This window comes from Acipenser ruthenus, chromosome 4, assembly GCF_902713425.1.
Source record: "Acipenser ruthenus chromosome 4, fAciRut3.2 maternal haplotype, whole genome shotgun sequence".
NCBI classification, from domain to species: domain Eukaryota; kingdom Metazoa; phylum Chordata; class Actinopteri; order Acipenseriformes; family Acipenseridae; genus Acipenser; species Acipenser ruthenus.
This window is the reverse complement of record NC_081192.1, coordinates 43,425,970-43,443,342: the sequence shown is the minus strand read 5'-3', so window position 1 is coordinate 43,443,342 and position 17,373 is coordinate 43,425,970. Positions and strand designations below refer to the sequence as shown.

Below are 17,373 nucleotides of genomic sequence, written 5' to 3'. Positions count from 1 at the left end.
AATAATAACCTCTTTTAAACGATTAGGATATTTGTCAATGAGATTTTGCCATGATTCTTTAGTGATCTTTGACCATTCTTAAACGCAAAATTGTTCCAGTTCATTCAAATTCTGAGGACTTCTCTTGTGCGCAGCCTTCTTCAATTCATATCAAAGACTGTCAATCATATTTAGATCAGGACTTTGACTAGGCCATTCCAGAACCTTGATTTTATTCTTCTTTATCCATTCTGAAGTAGATTTTGATGTGTGCTTTGGATCGTTGTCGTGTTGGAACGTCCAGTTGCGCTTTAAACCAAGTTTTGTAGCGGGAGGTTTCAGTTGATTGGCCAGTATCTTTTGGTATGCTATGAAATCCATATTGGAACTAAATTCCCTGTGCCATTGGGGGAAAAACAGCCCCATAGAAGGATATTATCACCTCCATGCTTGACAGTAGGTATGGTGTTCTTTTTTTGTAGGCCAAGCCAGACTTTCTCCAAATGACTAACGGAGTGAAATCCCTCCCTTACTAAATTACAGCAATGGACTTTTTATGTGCTGATAGTTTGTATATAGCGAATGTTAATCTACAATGTACATAAACATAATATTGAAACCTAATACAAAATGCTTAACAGGGTGTTGGTTGGGGTCCGGGGTCTGTGGGCCGTGAGACATGGGTACCTAATAAAACTAAAGAGAGAGAAAAAAAATAAAATAATGTGATGCAAGTATTGTTCCCAGTTAATGTGGAGGGGGACGCATTTGTTGAGTGGGTGCACACACTCAGTAAATGTGTAGCGTCTTTGGTTAAAATAAAATTTAAAACAAAACAAAGTAAATAATTTTTGTTAAAACGGGTATTAATACTATTTGTTTAGCATTTGGTTTTAAAAAAGTATTAGGTTTGGAAGGTATGTCGAGTAGACAGAAAAGTGTTGGATATTAAAGTTCAGAATGCTTACCGGAGCCTGTGGCCTGGGTTCCATGAGGTGCTGTTGGAGAGCGGTTCAGTAAAAAGCGGGCGCACCTTCATGCGCATCTTTTAAGCAGGGTGGGATAATTAGTGTTACTTATAGCAGTTGCCAGCTTGTGGACATTTCTATTCTATTTTACAAGTATTTGTTAAAAGTGAGGTTTTGATTTTTTTTTTTGTTTGTTTATTTTGTTATTGTTTAGGATCAAGCTTACTGTAAAAAGTTCAGTTTCAGTTCTTACCTGTTCTTTAAGTTCCTGATGAATATTGCCAACTTGGCAGAAAAGCAATTCCTGGTTCTGTGCTTCCTCTTGCACTGCAACATCATGTGCACCGGTCACTAACAGTGACCAAATAGCTCAATTTTTGTTTCATCACTCCACAAAATCTTTGACCAGAACTCATATCCATCATTCAATGCCGCTTTGCCAACTTTAAGCGATTGTCCTTGTGACGTTTCCTAACAGTGGCTTTTTCCTTGGCCTGCGACCATTGAGACCTTCACCATGCAATACTTGACCTATGGTTGAAATGGAAACCTCAGTCCCACTTGCAGCCAATTCACTTTGAATATCTTTGGCAGTCAATCTCGGATTATTATTAACCTTCCTCACAATTCTTCTACTTGTTCTTTGTGAAAGAACCTTCTTTCTTCCAGACTGAGGGAACGTTGTGACAGTACCATGAGTCTTGTACTTCTTGATAATAGAAACAATAGTTGAAATAGGGATGCTCAAATGCTTGGAAATCTTCTTGTATCCAGCTTCATGACAATAAATAATTTTCTGCCTAAGGTCTTCAGATAGCTCTCTACTTTTTTCCATATTGACTTGTTGGTAATGACAGCAATCATCCTATGCCTAACCCTTTTATACTCTCTAAGATTGTTCACCTACAATCCAGCATTTTCTAGACTTTTGAAGAATTAGGTTCTGCATTATCATATTGAAATTTCTAGCACCTTGTAGACAACACTATCATAGCATCAAAGGGTATGAATACTTCTGAATAAATTTTCATTGAAATATTTAAACTGTTGACTACAATTGTGTGTGTATGTGTGATATATATATATATATATATATATATATATATATATATATATATATATATATACACAGCATAGCTAGAATCTTAACAGTATTTTGCTTCCTATTATTTTCCTGGTAATTATTTAATATATATGTTTTAATTGCACATGCAATCAATAGGGTCTGAGCCTAGTAAATGCTGAAAATATGCCTCATGGTGTACACATTTTTATAGAAAGAAAATAATAAAAGGTAAAGGGAATTACAGTATCAAGCCACTTGTAGTTCTGTTGACGTTTTTAACCAGATATTAAAAAAGGGTTGAGGAATAAAACCTTCCCTGATCACCTGATCAGGCACTTCCAAAAAGTGCTTGTGCATACAAATTAGTATTACAGATAAAGGACTTATTTTTCTTTTCTTTTTTTGCATGATCTGGGCTATTGCACAATCTTTATATAATCATCCATTCTCTTTCTGCAAATGACACCCACCCACACACTGTATACCACCATGTAAAAACCACAGCATTTTCTTTATTTCAAATAAACCCTTTTCAGTAACTGGTATTTAAATTTTTTAGCTGAAATTTGCACCCTGGTCATCTGTTCAGTCATCCTGCAGTATGTTCTATTTTTATTGTGATCTCTGTTGTTGTGGTGCTGCTTCAGGTGGCTTTATTTTTATTGTCAGCACAAGCTGGATTCCTGAGACTGGTTTATTTATTCTCTATCACCTTCATTTGTGTATACAGCACTATTTTTCCCTTTGATAATAGCTCTCCTGTCTCCAGAGCTTCTACTCGTCACAAAAATGACAACAGAATACAAAACTTTGCCTTTTTTCTCTACTGCTTTACCAAGTGTGCGTTTCAGGCTGACCTGTAGATAGCATAGTGGCTAAGGTAAATAAAGTAACAAATAATTTATTCAGAAGCCTTCATCCACTAACTAAAATACGTATTTCCAAATAGGGAGGCACTGCAGCCTAGTTACTGGAGCTAAGGGCTGGAACAAACTGGAAATTAGATATCTGCAGAAAACTTCATCTTGCTGAAATGATGCTTTCATTCATACTGCATGTAAAAATCCTATGAGTGTACTTGCTTATAGAGAACTGAAATGAGAAGTCTGAAGAGAATTTGTTGGACAAGTTTGTTTGTATTGGGCTGCACACAATAATTGTAGCTAACAAAATAATTTCATGCACTTGCACTTCCATTAGCTGCATAGGCCCCACATGTGTAGTTTTAAAAGAAACACATGTTATATATAACTCATGTATTTTAATTTTAAACATGATATCTGGTACTACTTCAAGTTAAAGGAATCTCTCATTTTCTATGCCTTATTCTTGGGTTATCTGTTTGCACTTGTCCTTCTTAGGTCATTTCACCTCGGCAGTGTGTCCTGGGCCAAAGCATGGCACTGGCTGAAAGCATGTCAGCTAATGGAGCAAGCATCGGATTGCTTATTGACAGAAAAGAAGCAATTGAAGGGGTGAGAAGAATCTCACTCTCTAAGGCTACCTACATACACTGCATTTGGCTTGACAATCGTATTTACAAACAGCACTCACTGCGGTTGTTTGTTGTATACACACACACCTTTCATTACTGAAGTGAGTGACTCCCTGTTTAAACAAATCACTGAACTCAGGCCATCATTACATGCCAATCGTGAGGTTTTGTGTGACATCACGGAGGCTGTGTTTTTGTTTATGCTTTTGGAAGAAAGTACTGTACGTAATCGATCAAGAGCTCATCAAGCTCAGCTTTGCTATATATATATATATATATATATATATATATATATATATATATACACACACATCATGTATACATATATATATATACAGGTAGTGGACAAAAAAATGGAAACACCAATGTAAAGTCACTTAATAGGACGTTGGGTCACTATGGTATCCCGCTCTCTGGAGGCTGCTCGCACCCCAGGTTGAAATTTGCAGTCAATTGATCTGCAGTTGCTCGCCTGTTTTGCCTTGCACTTCGAATTAATGCACGGATATCGCAATCCTGGAGTATTATTATTATTATTATTATTATTGTTATTGTTATTATTATTATTATTTATTTCTTAGCAGGTGCCCTTATCTAGAGCGACTTGCAGTCGTAAACAAATACATTTCAAGAATCACAGTACAAGTATTAATACAATTACGAGCAAGATAAAATACAGTGACTTCAGTTCTAGTAACTATATTACAAAATGCGAATCAATATCAGAGCAGATAAGTGTCAGTGATAGTTACATCAGGATACGATTAAATGCAAAATACTACAGATTGAATAACATTTATGGCAGATTACAGTACAGTACTCTGTAAAGTACAGGATTAAATGCAGTAAAATAGGGAGCAGATAAGTGTAAGAAAAGCGCATTTAAGGAAGGGTGATAAGTGTCCCAGAGGAAAAACAGAGGAGTTCTACAGGTGCTGTCTGAAGAGGTGAGTCTTGAGGCGGTGCCGGAAGGTGGTCAGGGACTGGGCAGTCCAGACATCTGTAGGAAGGTCATTCCACCACTGCGGGGCGAGGGTGGAGAAAGAGCGGGCTCTGGAGGCAGTGGAGCGTAGAGGAGGTACAGCCTTCTAGTGCAGGCGGAGCAGAGAGGTCAAGTGGGGGTGTAGGGAGAGATGAGGGTCTGGAGGTAGCTGGGTGCAGTCTGGTCAAGGCATCTGTAGGCGAGTACAAGAGTCTTGAACTGGATCCTAGCGGTGATCAGGAGCCAGTGGAGTGAGCGGAGCAGTGGAGTTGCGTGGGAGAAGCGAGTCAGAGAGAACACCAGTCGAGCAGCGGAGTTCTGGATGAGCTGGAGCGGACGGGTGGTGGACGCGGGGAGGCCAGCCAGGAGGGAGTTGCAGTAGTCTAGGCGGGAGAGTACCAGGGCCTGGACAAGGAGCTGGGTGACGTAGTTGGTGAGGAAGGGTCGGATTCTTCGTATGTTGCTCAGGAAGAATCGGCAAGTGCGTGCCAGAGTGGAGATGTGCTGGGAATACAAGAGGCAGGGGTCCAGGGTGACTCTGAGGTTCTTAGCTGAGGAGGAAGGAGAGAGTGTGGTAGATTCCAGAGGAATGGAGATAAAGAGGTCAGAGGAGTGGGAGGAGGAGGAGGAGGGAAAGAAAAGGAGGTTAGATTTAGAGAGGTTGAGTTTGAGGTGATGTGAGTGCATCCAGGAAGAGGTAGCAGACAGACAGGTAGAGATACAGGAGGGGATGGTGGAGTCAGAGGTGGGGAAGGAGAGGAAAATCTGAGCATCATCAGCATAGAAATGGTATGAGAAACCATAGGATGCGATGAGAGGGCCCAGGGAGCGGGTGTAGAGAGAGAACAGGAGAGGACCAAAGACTGACCCTTGGGGGACTCCTGTTGAGAGAGGGCGAGGTGTGGAGGTTGCTCCACGCCAGATTACCTGGTAAGTGCGGTTGGAGAGGTAGGAGGAGAACCAGGCCAGAGCAGTGCCAGAGATTCCCAGGTCAGCTAGAGAGGATAGTAGAATAGAGTGATCGCCAGTGTCAAAGGCAGCAGAGAGTTCAAGGAGAATTAGGACAGAGGAGAGAGAGGCAGCTCAGGCAGAGTTAGTGAGTTAGTGACAGACACAAGAGTGGTTTCAGTGAAGTGAGCAGAGCGGAAGCCAGATTGGAGAGGGTTGTGCAGAGAGTGGTTGGACAGGAAAGCAGAGAGCTGGCACTGTACTGCCCGCTCGAGGGTTTTGGAGAGGAAGGGTAGGAGGGAGACAGGATGGTAGCTCTGGAGGGAGGTGGGGTCGAGGGTAGGTTTTTTGAGGAAGGGAGTGATAGAGGCTTGTTTGAAGGCAGAGGGAAAGAGACCAGAAAGGAGAGAGTTGTTGAGAAGGGAGGAGATGAAGGGAAGTAGAGCAGGAGCAGCAGCTTGAAAGAGGTGAGTGGGGAGGGGGTCCAGGGCACACGTGGTGGGTTTGTGGCCCTGGAGCAGGGAGGAGAGGTCAGAGTCTGAGAGCGGGGAGAAGGTGGAGAAGGTCAAGTTAGTAGGGGACGCAGTGGGTGTAGGGGTTGGAGCGGGAGGGGGTGGGAGAGGTGTTAAAGAGTTTGCGGATATCTGAGATTTTAGAAGAGAAGAAAGAGGCAAAGTCATCAGAGGAGATAGAGGGAGGAGGAGGGGGGAGGGTTTAGGAGGGAGGAGAAGGTTGAGAATAGTTTACGTGGGTTGTTAATGGAGGCTTGGATTATAGATTGGAAATAAGAACATTTAGCAGAGGAGAGAGTAGAGGAGAAGGAGGAGAGGAGGGAGCGGTAGAGGTCTAGGGCAGCAGGGAGTTTGGTTCTCTTCCATTTCTTTTCAGCAGATCACAGTGTGGTTCTTGCTGAGCGGGGACAGAGGGAGTCAAGGGAGGAAGTGAGGGAGGAGAAGAGGGTGGAGGTAGCAGAGTCTACAGAGAGTTGGGAGAAGGAGTCGATAGGAAGGAGGTGAGAGAGAGCGGTGGAGGGAAGGACAGAAGGGGAGAGAGAGCGGAGGTTACGGCGAGAGGTGACAATGGGGGTAGGAGGAGCAGGGAGAGATGGGAGAGACAGAGAAAGAGAGATAAAATAGTGATCAGAGAGGTCCAGGGGGTGACAGGGTGGAGGGGCAGCAGGCCCTGGAGAAGGTGAGTTCCAGTTGACGGCCAGCTTTGTGGGTAGGAGGGGATGGAGAGAGACAGAAGTCGAAGGAGTGAAGGAGAGGGAGGTATCCGGCAGAGTGGCTGGGGTTGGAGAGATGGATATTAAAATAGGACAGTTGGGGTAGACAGAGAGGGGAGGGAGGATAGTAGATAGTCAAGTTCATCGAGAAAGTGAGTGAGAGGTCCAGGGGGACGGTACAGTACAATTAGCAAGAGTTGACAGGGAGAGGTTAGTTGGACAGCATGAAATTCAAAGGTGAGGAGAGGTTGGAGGGGACAGAAAAGAGTAAGGAGGGAGAGAGGAGAAGAGTGAGATGTGGAGTGTGGGACAGGACGTAGAGAGAGGACAGGGTGGCAGGAGTTACAGTGTTATCAGCGGACAGCCAGGTTTCAGTGAGAGCAAGGAAATCGATAGAGAGGTGGGAGGCAAAGGGAGAGATGAAATCAGCTTTGTTAGCAGAAGAGTAACAGTTCCAGAGTGCGAGGGGTGAGAGTGCGAGGGGTGAGAGGCAGAGGGATGAGGTTAGAGGGGTTGGAGGAGCAGTGGCGGAGAGAGGGCAGAGGATGAGAGTGAGAGGACAGAATAACAGGGATGTGAGAGACAGTCATAGCAGGACAGGCGAGACAGTTAGGCACAGTGGGAGCGGGAGTGGTTACCTGTAGACTGACCACTAGTAGATTCACTCAGCTTAAGTAGCCTCCACCCTCACTTTGCAAGGGAACTGGTAACAGCTGCTAACTGCGGTAGAGACAGTACTTAAGCAATACAATACTTTCAACACACTTCAATGGGATCACACCACTACAGGAAGCTGTGTGGAGACCAATCAAATCGAGTATGCACTTCCGCCCACTGTTGCCCTTTGCTGATGATGTCTTTCCCTCGGAGTTCCATGCCGACATCACCTTAGACACCGTTGCTCGTGAAACATCAGCAAGTTGAGCTGTCTAGGTCACTGAAGCTCCTGCCAAACGCGCCCCAACAATCACCCCTCTTTCAAAGTCACTGAGGTCTCCTCTTGCAGCCATGCTAGCCATAATTATAGGCAACCAGGCCTGTCCAGCATTTGTATACATAACCCTAAGCAAGCTGGGATGTTATTTGCCTAATTAACGCATGAGCCACACCTGTGTGGAAGCCCTTGCTTTCAATATACTTGGTGTCCCTTATTTATTGGAGTACGAGATATCATGTTTTTAAATGAAAATACATGTTTGCTATAACATGTGGTTCTTTCAAAACTGCACATTTGAGACCTATATAGTGAACTGATGTCATGGTGGAGAAATTTTATGGAACTGTTTTGTTAACTACAGTTACTGGTCACACATCATGTGCTTGACTATAGGGTCATTTGTTTCTCTTGTGTGGGACCACAGGAGGTTACACTTTGCATTATCAACAGAGATCAGGCAACCCAAGCTGCCTTTTGAAAGACAATATTTTTCAAACATTTCTAAAATTAATAGACTATAAATAGAGGTAATTCCTATTTAATTCGACCAATCCTATCTGTATCTTAGTTACCTTGGATGTTAAAAAAATGGTGATGCTGCAGATAGGTAATGTTGGAGAATTGTAAAACACCAATGAATAGGAGGCCCCATGGCTGACACAGTGCAGTTTGGGTAATAAAATGATTAAACCATCAGCTGACATGGCTGAGCCGCCTTCTTCCATGCAGCTTTAAAGAGCTTCTGTAACCAGTCATGTTCATGCCTTTTCTTTACTTAAAGTACAGCTTGCATGTCCAATAAAATAAAAAAATAACTGCATGCCCAGCAGAACTAAAGACAGTATGCCAAACTTACATTTTAAAATCCACAGCAGTGTGGAGTAGAGGTTAGGGCTCTGGAGTCTTGACCGGAGGGTCGTGGGTTCCATCCCCGGTGGGGACACTGCTGCTGTACCCTTGAGCAAGGTACTTTACCTAGATTGCTCCAGTAAAAACCCAACTGTATAATGGGTAATTGTATGTAAAAATAATGTGATATCTTGTAACAATTGTAAGTCGCCCTGGATAAGGGCGTCAGCTAAGAAATAAATAATAATAAAATACAAAATCTTTCATTCAGCCCTTAAAATGAACTGTTTTGTGGAAAGATTTATTTTAACCTCATGTGATATTTCATAAACTGTTAACAACTTTTTCATATAGTGCTTCATATTTCAATTAGGTATCAGTAGCTAGTGACACTTGTTGGGTTAACTAAATTGATGCACGTCAGTGAGCAGCAGTCAACCATGTTCAGGTCTTTCAGATATTACTTTTTTTTATTTTGTTTTACACCCTATGGAAATGTAATGGCAAAACCATTGCTTTCATGTTATGGCCGAACCCTAGACTGTTACAGTGTGTTCATTTTAAACTCCAAAATGGCTCCAATGATTAAGTTACTTTGTAGAATCCTCATATAAAATGTATAGATTCTGGATTCTTCAACATGTGGAAGGGAGAACTGTTCAATTTGTTAAGAGGTGTATGTTATGAAATGAATGATATCTAGATACTAGATATCATTCATTTCATGCATCTAGCTTTGCGTCTTGCTTTGCTATAATAAAGGACCTTGGTCTAAGCACAAATATTTTTCCATTGCTACTGTAGGGCAGTTTACATGAGTAAAAACAGGTCTGTAATAAAATTCTGTTCAAATCAAGGTTAGAGTGGGCATGTGTGAATGTTAGACAATACAGTGGCGCATGTTAGGCTGCAAAGATGGCATTGACAAATTGCATGTTTGAATGTTCCCTGCGTCCTTGGAGCAGAATAGTTTATTAGTGTGGAGATCTGGGGCTAAATCTGAACAGTACAGTAGGCCTGCAGGTTGAAGCTGAACCTAGGTCTTGACTAACCTCCATAGACGGTTGAGGTATCTTCTAGTCTTGACCATGCTATCAGTCAAAGGGAAGGCTACAGTGTGAGTCACACATCTAAAAGTATCTGTAAATAAACCATTTGAAATATTTCTTAAGTTGTAAATGACTTTATTTCTTACATGTATCCCAATAGTTTTTTTTTTTTTATTTGGAACAAATTGACAAAAAATATAAACACAAAGTAATACTATATTTCCAATTTAGTCTGAATAAACTGTAGTGTCATGATGTAGTTTTGAATAGATCATCAGGTATCTGCAAATGTGTGTAGTTTGTCAAACATCCTGATGATCCCCTTTTGTATTAGTATCGACTGACTGTCATCGCCCCTGTTCATGTGGTGATTTGCCTGGAACAAAGCCATGTAGATGCACTTGATCTCTTTGGAAACCCTGTAGAAAAGAAAAATCAGAAATTATATTTTGATCACTTATTCATTGGTTGGCAAAACATGTTTTGGAGCTGCAGAAATAAACTAGCTCATCTTCCAGTTCTTCTTAGAACCAGCTGATTTGAATTTGAAAATACTTCAGAACAGAGCCATTTCTAAGTATCTGTATCTGTGAGGAGATATTGTAGTGTGATCTTCAACAGCCACTGCGTGCAAAAATTATACCTACGCAGGTCTGTCAATCATTTGCCTCACCTGTTTATTTCAGCAGAGCAGCATTTTCCAACATGTGTTTGAAAAGGCAAAATATCTGTTTGTGGAAGGGTTAATTCTCCCACTTCAGAATTGCAAAATTCTTGAATATAATTTTTTTTGTGTGCGTTTTTATTGTACAAGTTCCCACTCATAAAGTCAGGCTAAAAATAGAGTATATGCAAATATTTATTACAAGGATTCTACACTGAGTTCCATTGCTGTGTATTTCAAAGTAATCTCTGTCAGCTAGAAAATAGAATAGGGATAGGCCAAATCTGGGAGCCCGCTGCGTTTCGTAGGCAATAACTGCCAGCCAGTAATCAGCTAAGTACAATAATCCTCCTTGCAGGGTAAAATCTTGCTTGACCTACAGCTATATACAGCCTATGATAACAGCATTAAACTGTAACACCCCTCCGTGTTCCCAACAGCCTGTGCAGCAGGTCACCAATCCAGTGATTTTTAGGCTGGAGGAGCACTTAACATTGCGGCATGCTTTTAGAAGATTCCTGTGCGAGAGGAGAGTGAAAGATGATATTGGAAACAACTGACTTTAGGGACCATTTGAAAGTTATATATTTTATAACTGAGACCTTTTGGATGCGACTTTACAAAGGCTGAGAGGAGATTTAAAGGAAAGTGCTTGCCAGCACAGGATTTGATGCATTCTCCTGGACGAGATGCTTCTGACTGCCCAGATGTGCAATGGCTGCTAGAAAGGTATTTTTTAGTGAATGTGCTTTGATTCAAAATAAAATGAAATAAATCAGAGTCCAAAATGGATTTTGCACCCAAGGCTTTTTTCATTTCATGTTATGTTATCCTTTTGATAGCTTTGCGTACTAACTCGTTTTTTAATATAGACAGCTCAAAATAAATGATCATTATAAAGTGAATATTCCCAAATAAGAGAGTTCACAGGATGGTGCACGTCATTTGTATCCATTTTCTCTTTTTATAAACCAGTGGTGGCAGAATCCACGGGAAAAATCATCTTGGTTGCTTTTTACTTGGTTATTTAACATATTGTTACTATGAAAGTTTGATAGCCATATAAATAAATAACTTGCAGTAATAATTGTGAGAATCCTATCTATCATGTTACCTTCCAGAATTAAACTTTTTACAGAACTATACAAAGTATGGTTTAAATGAAAGCCACAGCAGATTACTTTTTAATATATATATATATATATATATATATATATATATATATATATTAAACTACCAGTACAGATAATATAATTCTTGGTTCGGTTGTGTGAATTAGATTATTCAAAAGGTGTGTGTGTGTGTGTGTGTGTGTGTGAAAACTGAATAGTCTTTGCCGCTGTCTCCAGGTCATCTTTGTAAATGAGATCTATACAGTCTAATCTCTTTATTAGAACCTCACAAGACTGTCTAATAGTGGGCTTTATTGACAAGTGGTAAACATGGTAAATGTATGAATCCTGGAGATCCACCACAGTAGTCACTATAGACAGAAGGTGCTATGGTGGTCTTTAGTGCAGGTTTAAGTGACTGTATTGTACCTCATCTTGTTTGCAAAAGCATCACTGAAGAGGTAGTCGTGGATGTGGCATGCTTTGTAGGTATCCTTTACAGTTATAATGAAGTACACTTTTTCTCCTTGCATAATGTGCCTCATTTTGGTTACGGTGGTGGTCTTTACTGAGGATGCTTCCCATAACTCGTTCTTCCATATAAACAGCACAGCAGAAAGGAGCTCCCCAACGACTGAGCAGCTGTCTGCTGATGAGGTACTGCGTAGGAACAGTCTACTGCTTTTTCATTGTTAGTCTGAATTTGAAAAATGAGGAGAGAATTAATAAATTGTAGTGCAAGATTAGTTAAACAAAATGAACATAACTTGCGAAAGTGATTTAGTGTCGATCTCTGGTAGCGAGATGATTGTGTGCTGCTTGCTGTTTTCCGTGCCTTATTTTATCTAAAATGCTCTGTAATATCAGAGAATCCAATTCTGGCTGCTGTTGTACTTTATTTTTTTATTTGTTGTTTTTTTTGTTTGTTTGTTTATTGCCTCCTTTATATAGTTTGCATTTAGGATTGTGTTTTTGCAAATTATATGAGGACTGGTTCGTAGAGTTATGTTATGGATTGAAATGTTAAAAATAAAAAATGAAATAAAAGAACCCTAACTCAGTTTACCAGCAATTACACTGACAAGTTCAGTTAAAACTAAAATAATGGCAGATAGGAGATATCTCAAATTTTACTGCACTATAACAACATAAAAAATGCTTTGATATTACTCTTTATTACTTTTTAAAGTTGCCAGTGGCCAACTATATATATATATATATATATATATATATATATATATATATATATATATATATATATATATATATATATATATTGAGAGGAACGGTAGTTCCTCGTGCCAAGTTATCACCGAAGCATGAGAACTGCCAGACTTTTTCTCTTACAGCAAGGATAGTTTACGTGTTTTCAGGGTATTGGTGCAGCAAAAGTAAATCAGCCAAAAGCAGAATTTCACTTTTAATTTGTAGTTCCCAGCACTCTTAGGTGAAATGTAGAAAGAAAAGTCAATACCTGTCATACAGTAAGAGAAATAAGTTGCCAAAGTAAGGTAAAAATGTCCTTCTCCTTCTTTTTCACCCAACATATTTTTTGGCAGACCCCAGGCACTTTTATCCACACATATGTATATTACAGGACATCCGAGTTTGTCAACATGGAAATACACTAGGGAACACATTTATTTTGACGTCTGTATCATTTATATTAAAACGATTTATTGATATTTTAAAATGGACTTGTCGCACACATCGCAGGCAAAAAAATAAAGACCCCAGGGGGTTTTAATCCATGCATATGTATATTACAGGACATATGAGTTTAACGACAATTAATATCATTTATATTAAATGATTTATTTCTGTTTTAAAATGGAACGTTTACCTGCAAAAATATCTTTAAAGAAAAGTCTGTTATACGTGGGATTTTAACCTATAACCTTCTGTTTGCAAGTGTGTTGTGTTATGTAACTGTCGGCTACATGATTAGTTGAGAAAACAAGCAGTATTTTGAAAGATGAAGTCAGCCAGCTGAGATTCTTGGGACTGTTATAGGAGATTTTTTTCGAGTCATCTTTTATTATTATTATTATTATTTATTTCTTAGCAGACGCCCTTATTCAGGGCGACTTACAATCGTAAGCAAATACATTTCAAGTGTTACAATACAAGTAATACAATAAGAGCAAGAAATACAATAACTTTTGTTCAAGTGTGACAAACCACAATTCAATAATACAGCAGATAATAGTGATAGTTACATCAGGATATGATTAAATACAAAATACTACAGGTTAAACACTTGGCAGATTACAGTATTCTGAAGTACAGGATTAAATGCAGTAAAATAGGGGGCAGATAAGAGCAAAATAAAGCACATTTAAATGAAGGGTGATAGTGTCCCAGGATACAAACAGAGGAGTTCTACAGGTGCTGTTTGAAGAGGTGAGTCTTGAGGAGGCACCGGAACGTGGTCAGGGACTGGGCAGTCCTGACATCTGTAGGAAAGTCATTCCACCACTGCGGGGCGAGGGTGGAGAAGGAGTGGGCTCTGGAGGCAGGGGAGCGTAGAGGAGGTAGAGCCAGTCTTCTAGTGCAGGAGGAGCAGAGCGGTCGAGTGGGGGTGTAGGGAGAGATGAGGGTCTGGAGGTAGCTGGGTGCAGTCTGGTCAAGGCATCTGTAGGCTAGTACAAGAGTCTTGAACTGGATGCGAGCGGTGATCGGGAGCCAGTGGAGCGAGCGGAGTAGTGGAGTAGCGTGGGCGAAGCGAGGCAGAGAGAACACCAGGCGGGCAGCAGAGTTCTGGATGAGCTGGAGCGGACGGGTGACGGACGCAGGGAGGCCAGCCAGGAGGGAGTTGCAGTAGTCTAGGCGGGAGAGTACCAGGGCCTGGACCAGGAGCTGGGTAGCATAGTTGGTGAAGAAGGGTCGGATTCTTCGGATGTTGCTCAGGAAGAATCGGCAAGTGCGTGCCAGAGTGGAGATGTGCTGGGAATAAGAGAGGCAGGGGTCCAGGGTGACTCAAAGGTTCTTAGCGGAGGAAGAGGGAGAGAGTGTGGTAGATTCCAGAGGAACAGAGATAGAGAGATCAGAGGAGGGGGAGGAGGAGGGAAAGAAAAGGAGGTCAGATTTAGAGAGGTTGAGTTTGAGGTGATGCGAGTGCATCCAGGAGGAAATAGCAGACAGACAGGTAGAGATACGGGAGGAGATGGTGGAGTCAGAGGTGGGGAAGGAGAGGAAAATCTGAGCATCATCAGCATAGAAATGGTATGAGAAACCATAGGATGCGATGAGAGGGCCCAGGGAGCGGGTGTAGAGAGAGAACAGGAGAGGATCCAAGACTGACCCTTGGGGGACTCCAGTTAAGAGAGGGTGAGGTGTGGAGGTTGCTCCACGCCAGGTTACCTGGTAAGTGCGGTTGGAGAGGTAGGAGGAGAACCAGGCCAGAGCAGTGCCAGAGATCCCCAGGTCAGCAAGAGATGATAGTAGAATAGAGTGATCAACAGTGTCAAAGGCAGCAGAGAGGTCGAGGAGAATTAGGACAGAGGAGAGAGAGGCAGCTCGGGCACACTTAAGTGAGTTGGTGACAGACAGGAGGGCGGTTTCAGTGGAGTGAGCAGAGCGGAAGCCAGATTGGAGAGGGTCAAGCAGAGAGTGGTTGGACAGGAAAGCAGAGAGCTGGCGGTGTACAGTCCGCTCGAGGGTTTTGGAGAGGAAGGGTAGGAGGGAGACAGGACGGTAGCTCTGGAGGGAGAGGAGTGATAGAGGCTTCGAGTCATTATTTTGAGATTCTGATCCTGATCTCTGAAAAATGTTGGTTTCCTGTCAGTGTAACGCCCATTGTGGTCCCTATTGGTGCAAGGAAGTACGGTTTCCTCTCTATACTGGTTGATGAGAGTAACGCTATTCGTGGTCCCCACTGGACAAAAAGGAACGTTAGTTTCTGAGAATTAGCTAATGCTGAAGGATAGACTATATATTTGGTTAAAGTAAAACATAAGTACATAAATACATTAATACATATTGAAATAAATGAATACATTAATCAATACATAGACATTTATTTCTTTATCTATCTTGATATATTCATTTATTTCCGTCTCCCTGAGTACTACTTCCTAAACATGAAAACATTACAATATCAGTGCTCGAGTCCCCCCCACCCCCCCACAAATTATTGTATCAACTCAGAGATTTGGGTTTCCTAAGAGAGGGAACTCATGTTATGAAATACAAATAGTTACTGAATGCATATGTGACATCAGTAGACAGTGTCACCATTGAGCCAGAAGTGTCTCTCTGACCCCAGGCTCCAACATGGTAACATCTGTACAGAACTGGTTGAGACTGCACACAAAGACATGACGTGGTAATAGCAAAAATAAAAAGGCAGACTTTCTGCCACAACATTTGGATGTGCTACTTTAGGCTTCACGATAACCACAAATGACACATAGCCTTTTAGATGTCATCTTGTTAAAAGAAAAGGTGCTGTTTCTGTAATGGTTTTATATTTAAAATGTTGTTACTGTATGCTTTGTCTGTGTATTTATTTTTCTCCTAATCAAATGTTGTTAGTTTTCAATGTAAGGGCAAGCTTGTGGAAAGTTACTGATAAGAACACGTTCCTTATTTGGGTATGATATATGGAGGTTGTCGGTGTCTTGTACCCTTCTGTTGTAATCTCTTGTAGTAATATATCCTATTAGCAGGGTGTGTGTGTGTGTCAAATGCATGAATTGTGAGGATGTTTGTTAGAAGAACCAAGAGGATACCAAAGCTGTAATGGAGAAACATTTCAAAAGAAATTGTTGAAGAAAGATGTAAGCAGAGGTTAAGTATAAACGGCTTGTTTAGGGATTTTTGTTAGATCAGAGGAATGAAGACTGCACACTCTGTTGTCTCAAAAATGTGTAATTATGTGCATAAATGACCTTTTTCGTATTGCATGCTGATTTTGATGTTTAATAAAGTATTGGTATTAAACTGACTAATTGTTGTACTGAGCAAAGGACTCTGGGTCATTCCACACAATAAGAGTCACACATCAGGCTGATGGTTGAGTCCTATGCACACTGCCCTACAAGTAGCTTACATACACATGCAGTTACAAAATATAAAGTGAACACCTTGTGAGTTTGCGCTGTCAAACAATGTTGCCCCGTGGAAGGAAGGAGTTGTTTGAAGGCTGATGTGGCTAACAGTTGATGGTAGGGAGTATTTGTTGACACTTCTCTATTTGGGCCTTGTGGACGATAAGATTTGAATTATGTAACATTTATAATAATAAACTTTATTTGTTGAGCGCCTTTCATACCAAGAGGTTTTTATGTGAGACTATAGCTTCGCAAGAGGAAGTATTTCTACTATTTCATAACAGACCGACCTTGGAAGCTGATAAAGCAACCCCTACAGACTGTTAAGAGCCCTTACAGAGCAATTCACCTTACACTGGCTGGTCTGTCTGGAGGGTATCTCTCTCCCCCCACAGCTCAGGCGCTACTACCTTTCTATCCACGTATGCCCAGCTATACATGTTGTATATTACTTCATACACCTGGCCTAAAAAATCTTTCCAAAACAAAGACAGGGTGTAGGGATGGAGTGAAACGAGACACATTTGTACCGTACTGGTAGTTTAAGACAGTGGGCCAGACGAATTGGAAGATGTTGGGAAGGAAAGTGATCAATCCTTGTGACGGTTTCCTAATTAAGTTACACATGCTTAATTAACACTATGGGCAAACAACAGAGATCATAGCTTTTTGTGTTGCTAAGGGACACCTTGTTTATTTTAGTTTGTTTACATATGAAAAGTGGGACAAGTTCAACCCTGGTTGGAGTTAACATAAGTGGAAGGCAGTAATATGGAAAGGGTCCAAATGGGGTTAATCCCTATTTTATCGTATAATTTACTGTACAGCAATTATTGTAATAATGAGATGTATCAATTGAGCGCCATACACATTGTTGTGTCATCATTTGTGTTTTTTTTTTGTTTTTTTTTGTACTGTACCTCACGGCTCAGTAAGCTTTTCAAAGACAGTTAGTTAAGAACGTCACAGGACGTCTTCATCTTGTGTCATGTTTCGGAAGAGGCTCACAATGGCTCTTCACTGGCTTCTGGGCATTCTAATACCA

The 17,373-nt window shown here is 41.1% G+C and overlaps 1 protein-coding gene across 35 annotated transcripts in view; it reads left to right on the top strand.

Annotated features, from left to right (window-relative positions):
- The window catches only part of rims2a (regulating synaptic membrane exocytosis 2a), a 281,737-nt gene that overhangs the window by 107,177 nt on the left and 157,187 nt on the right, over positions 1–17,373 (top strand). The window contains exons 4-5 of one of the 35 annotated variants that reach the window (XM_059022419.1): positions 8,874–8,891; positions 13,838–13,844. The exons of 33 other annotated variants lie outside the window; for them this stretch is intronic. In XM_059022419.1, coding sequence (XP_058878402.1) covers positions 8,874–8,891; positions 13,838–13,844 — 25 coding nt within the window. Of the gene's footprint in view, positions 1–8,873; positions 8,892–10,657; positions 10,892–13,837; positions 13,845–17,373 lie in introns of those variants that run through there. One more of the 35 variants, XM_059022409.1, reaches the window with a different exon arrangement.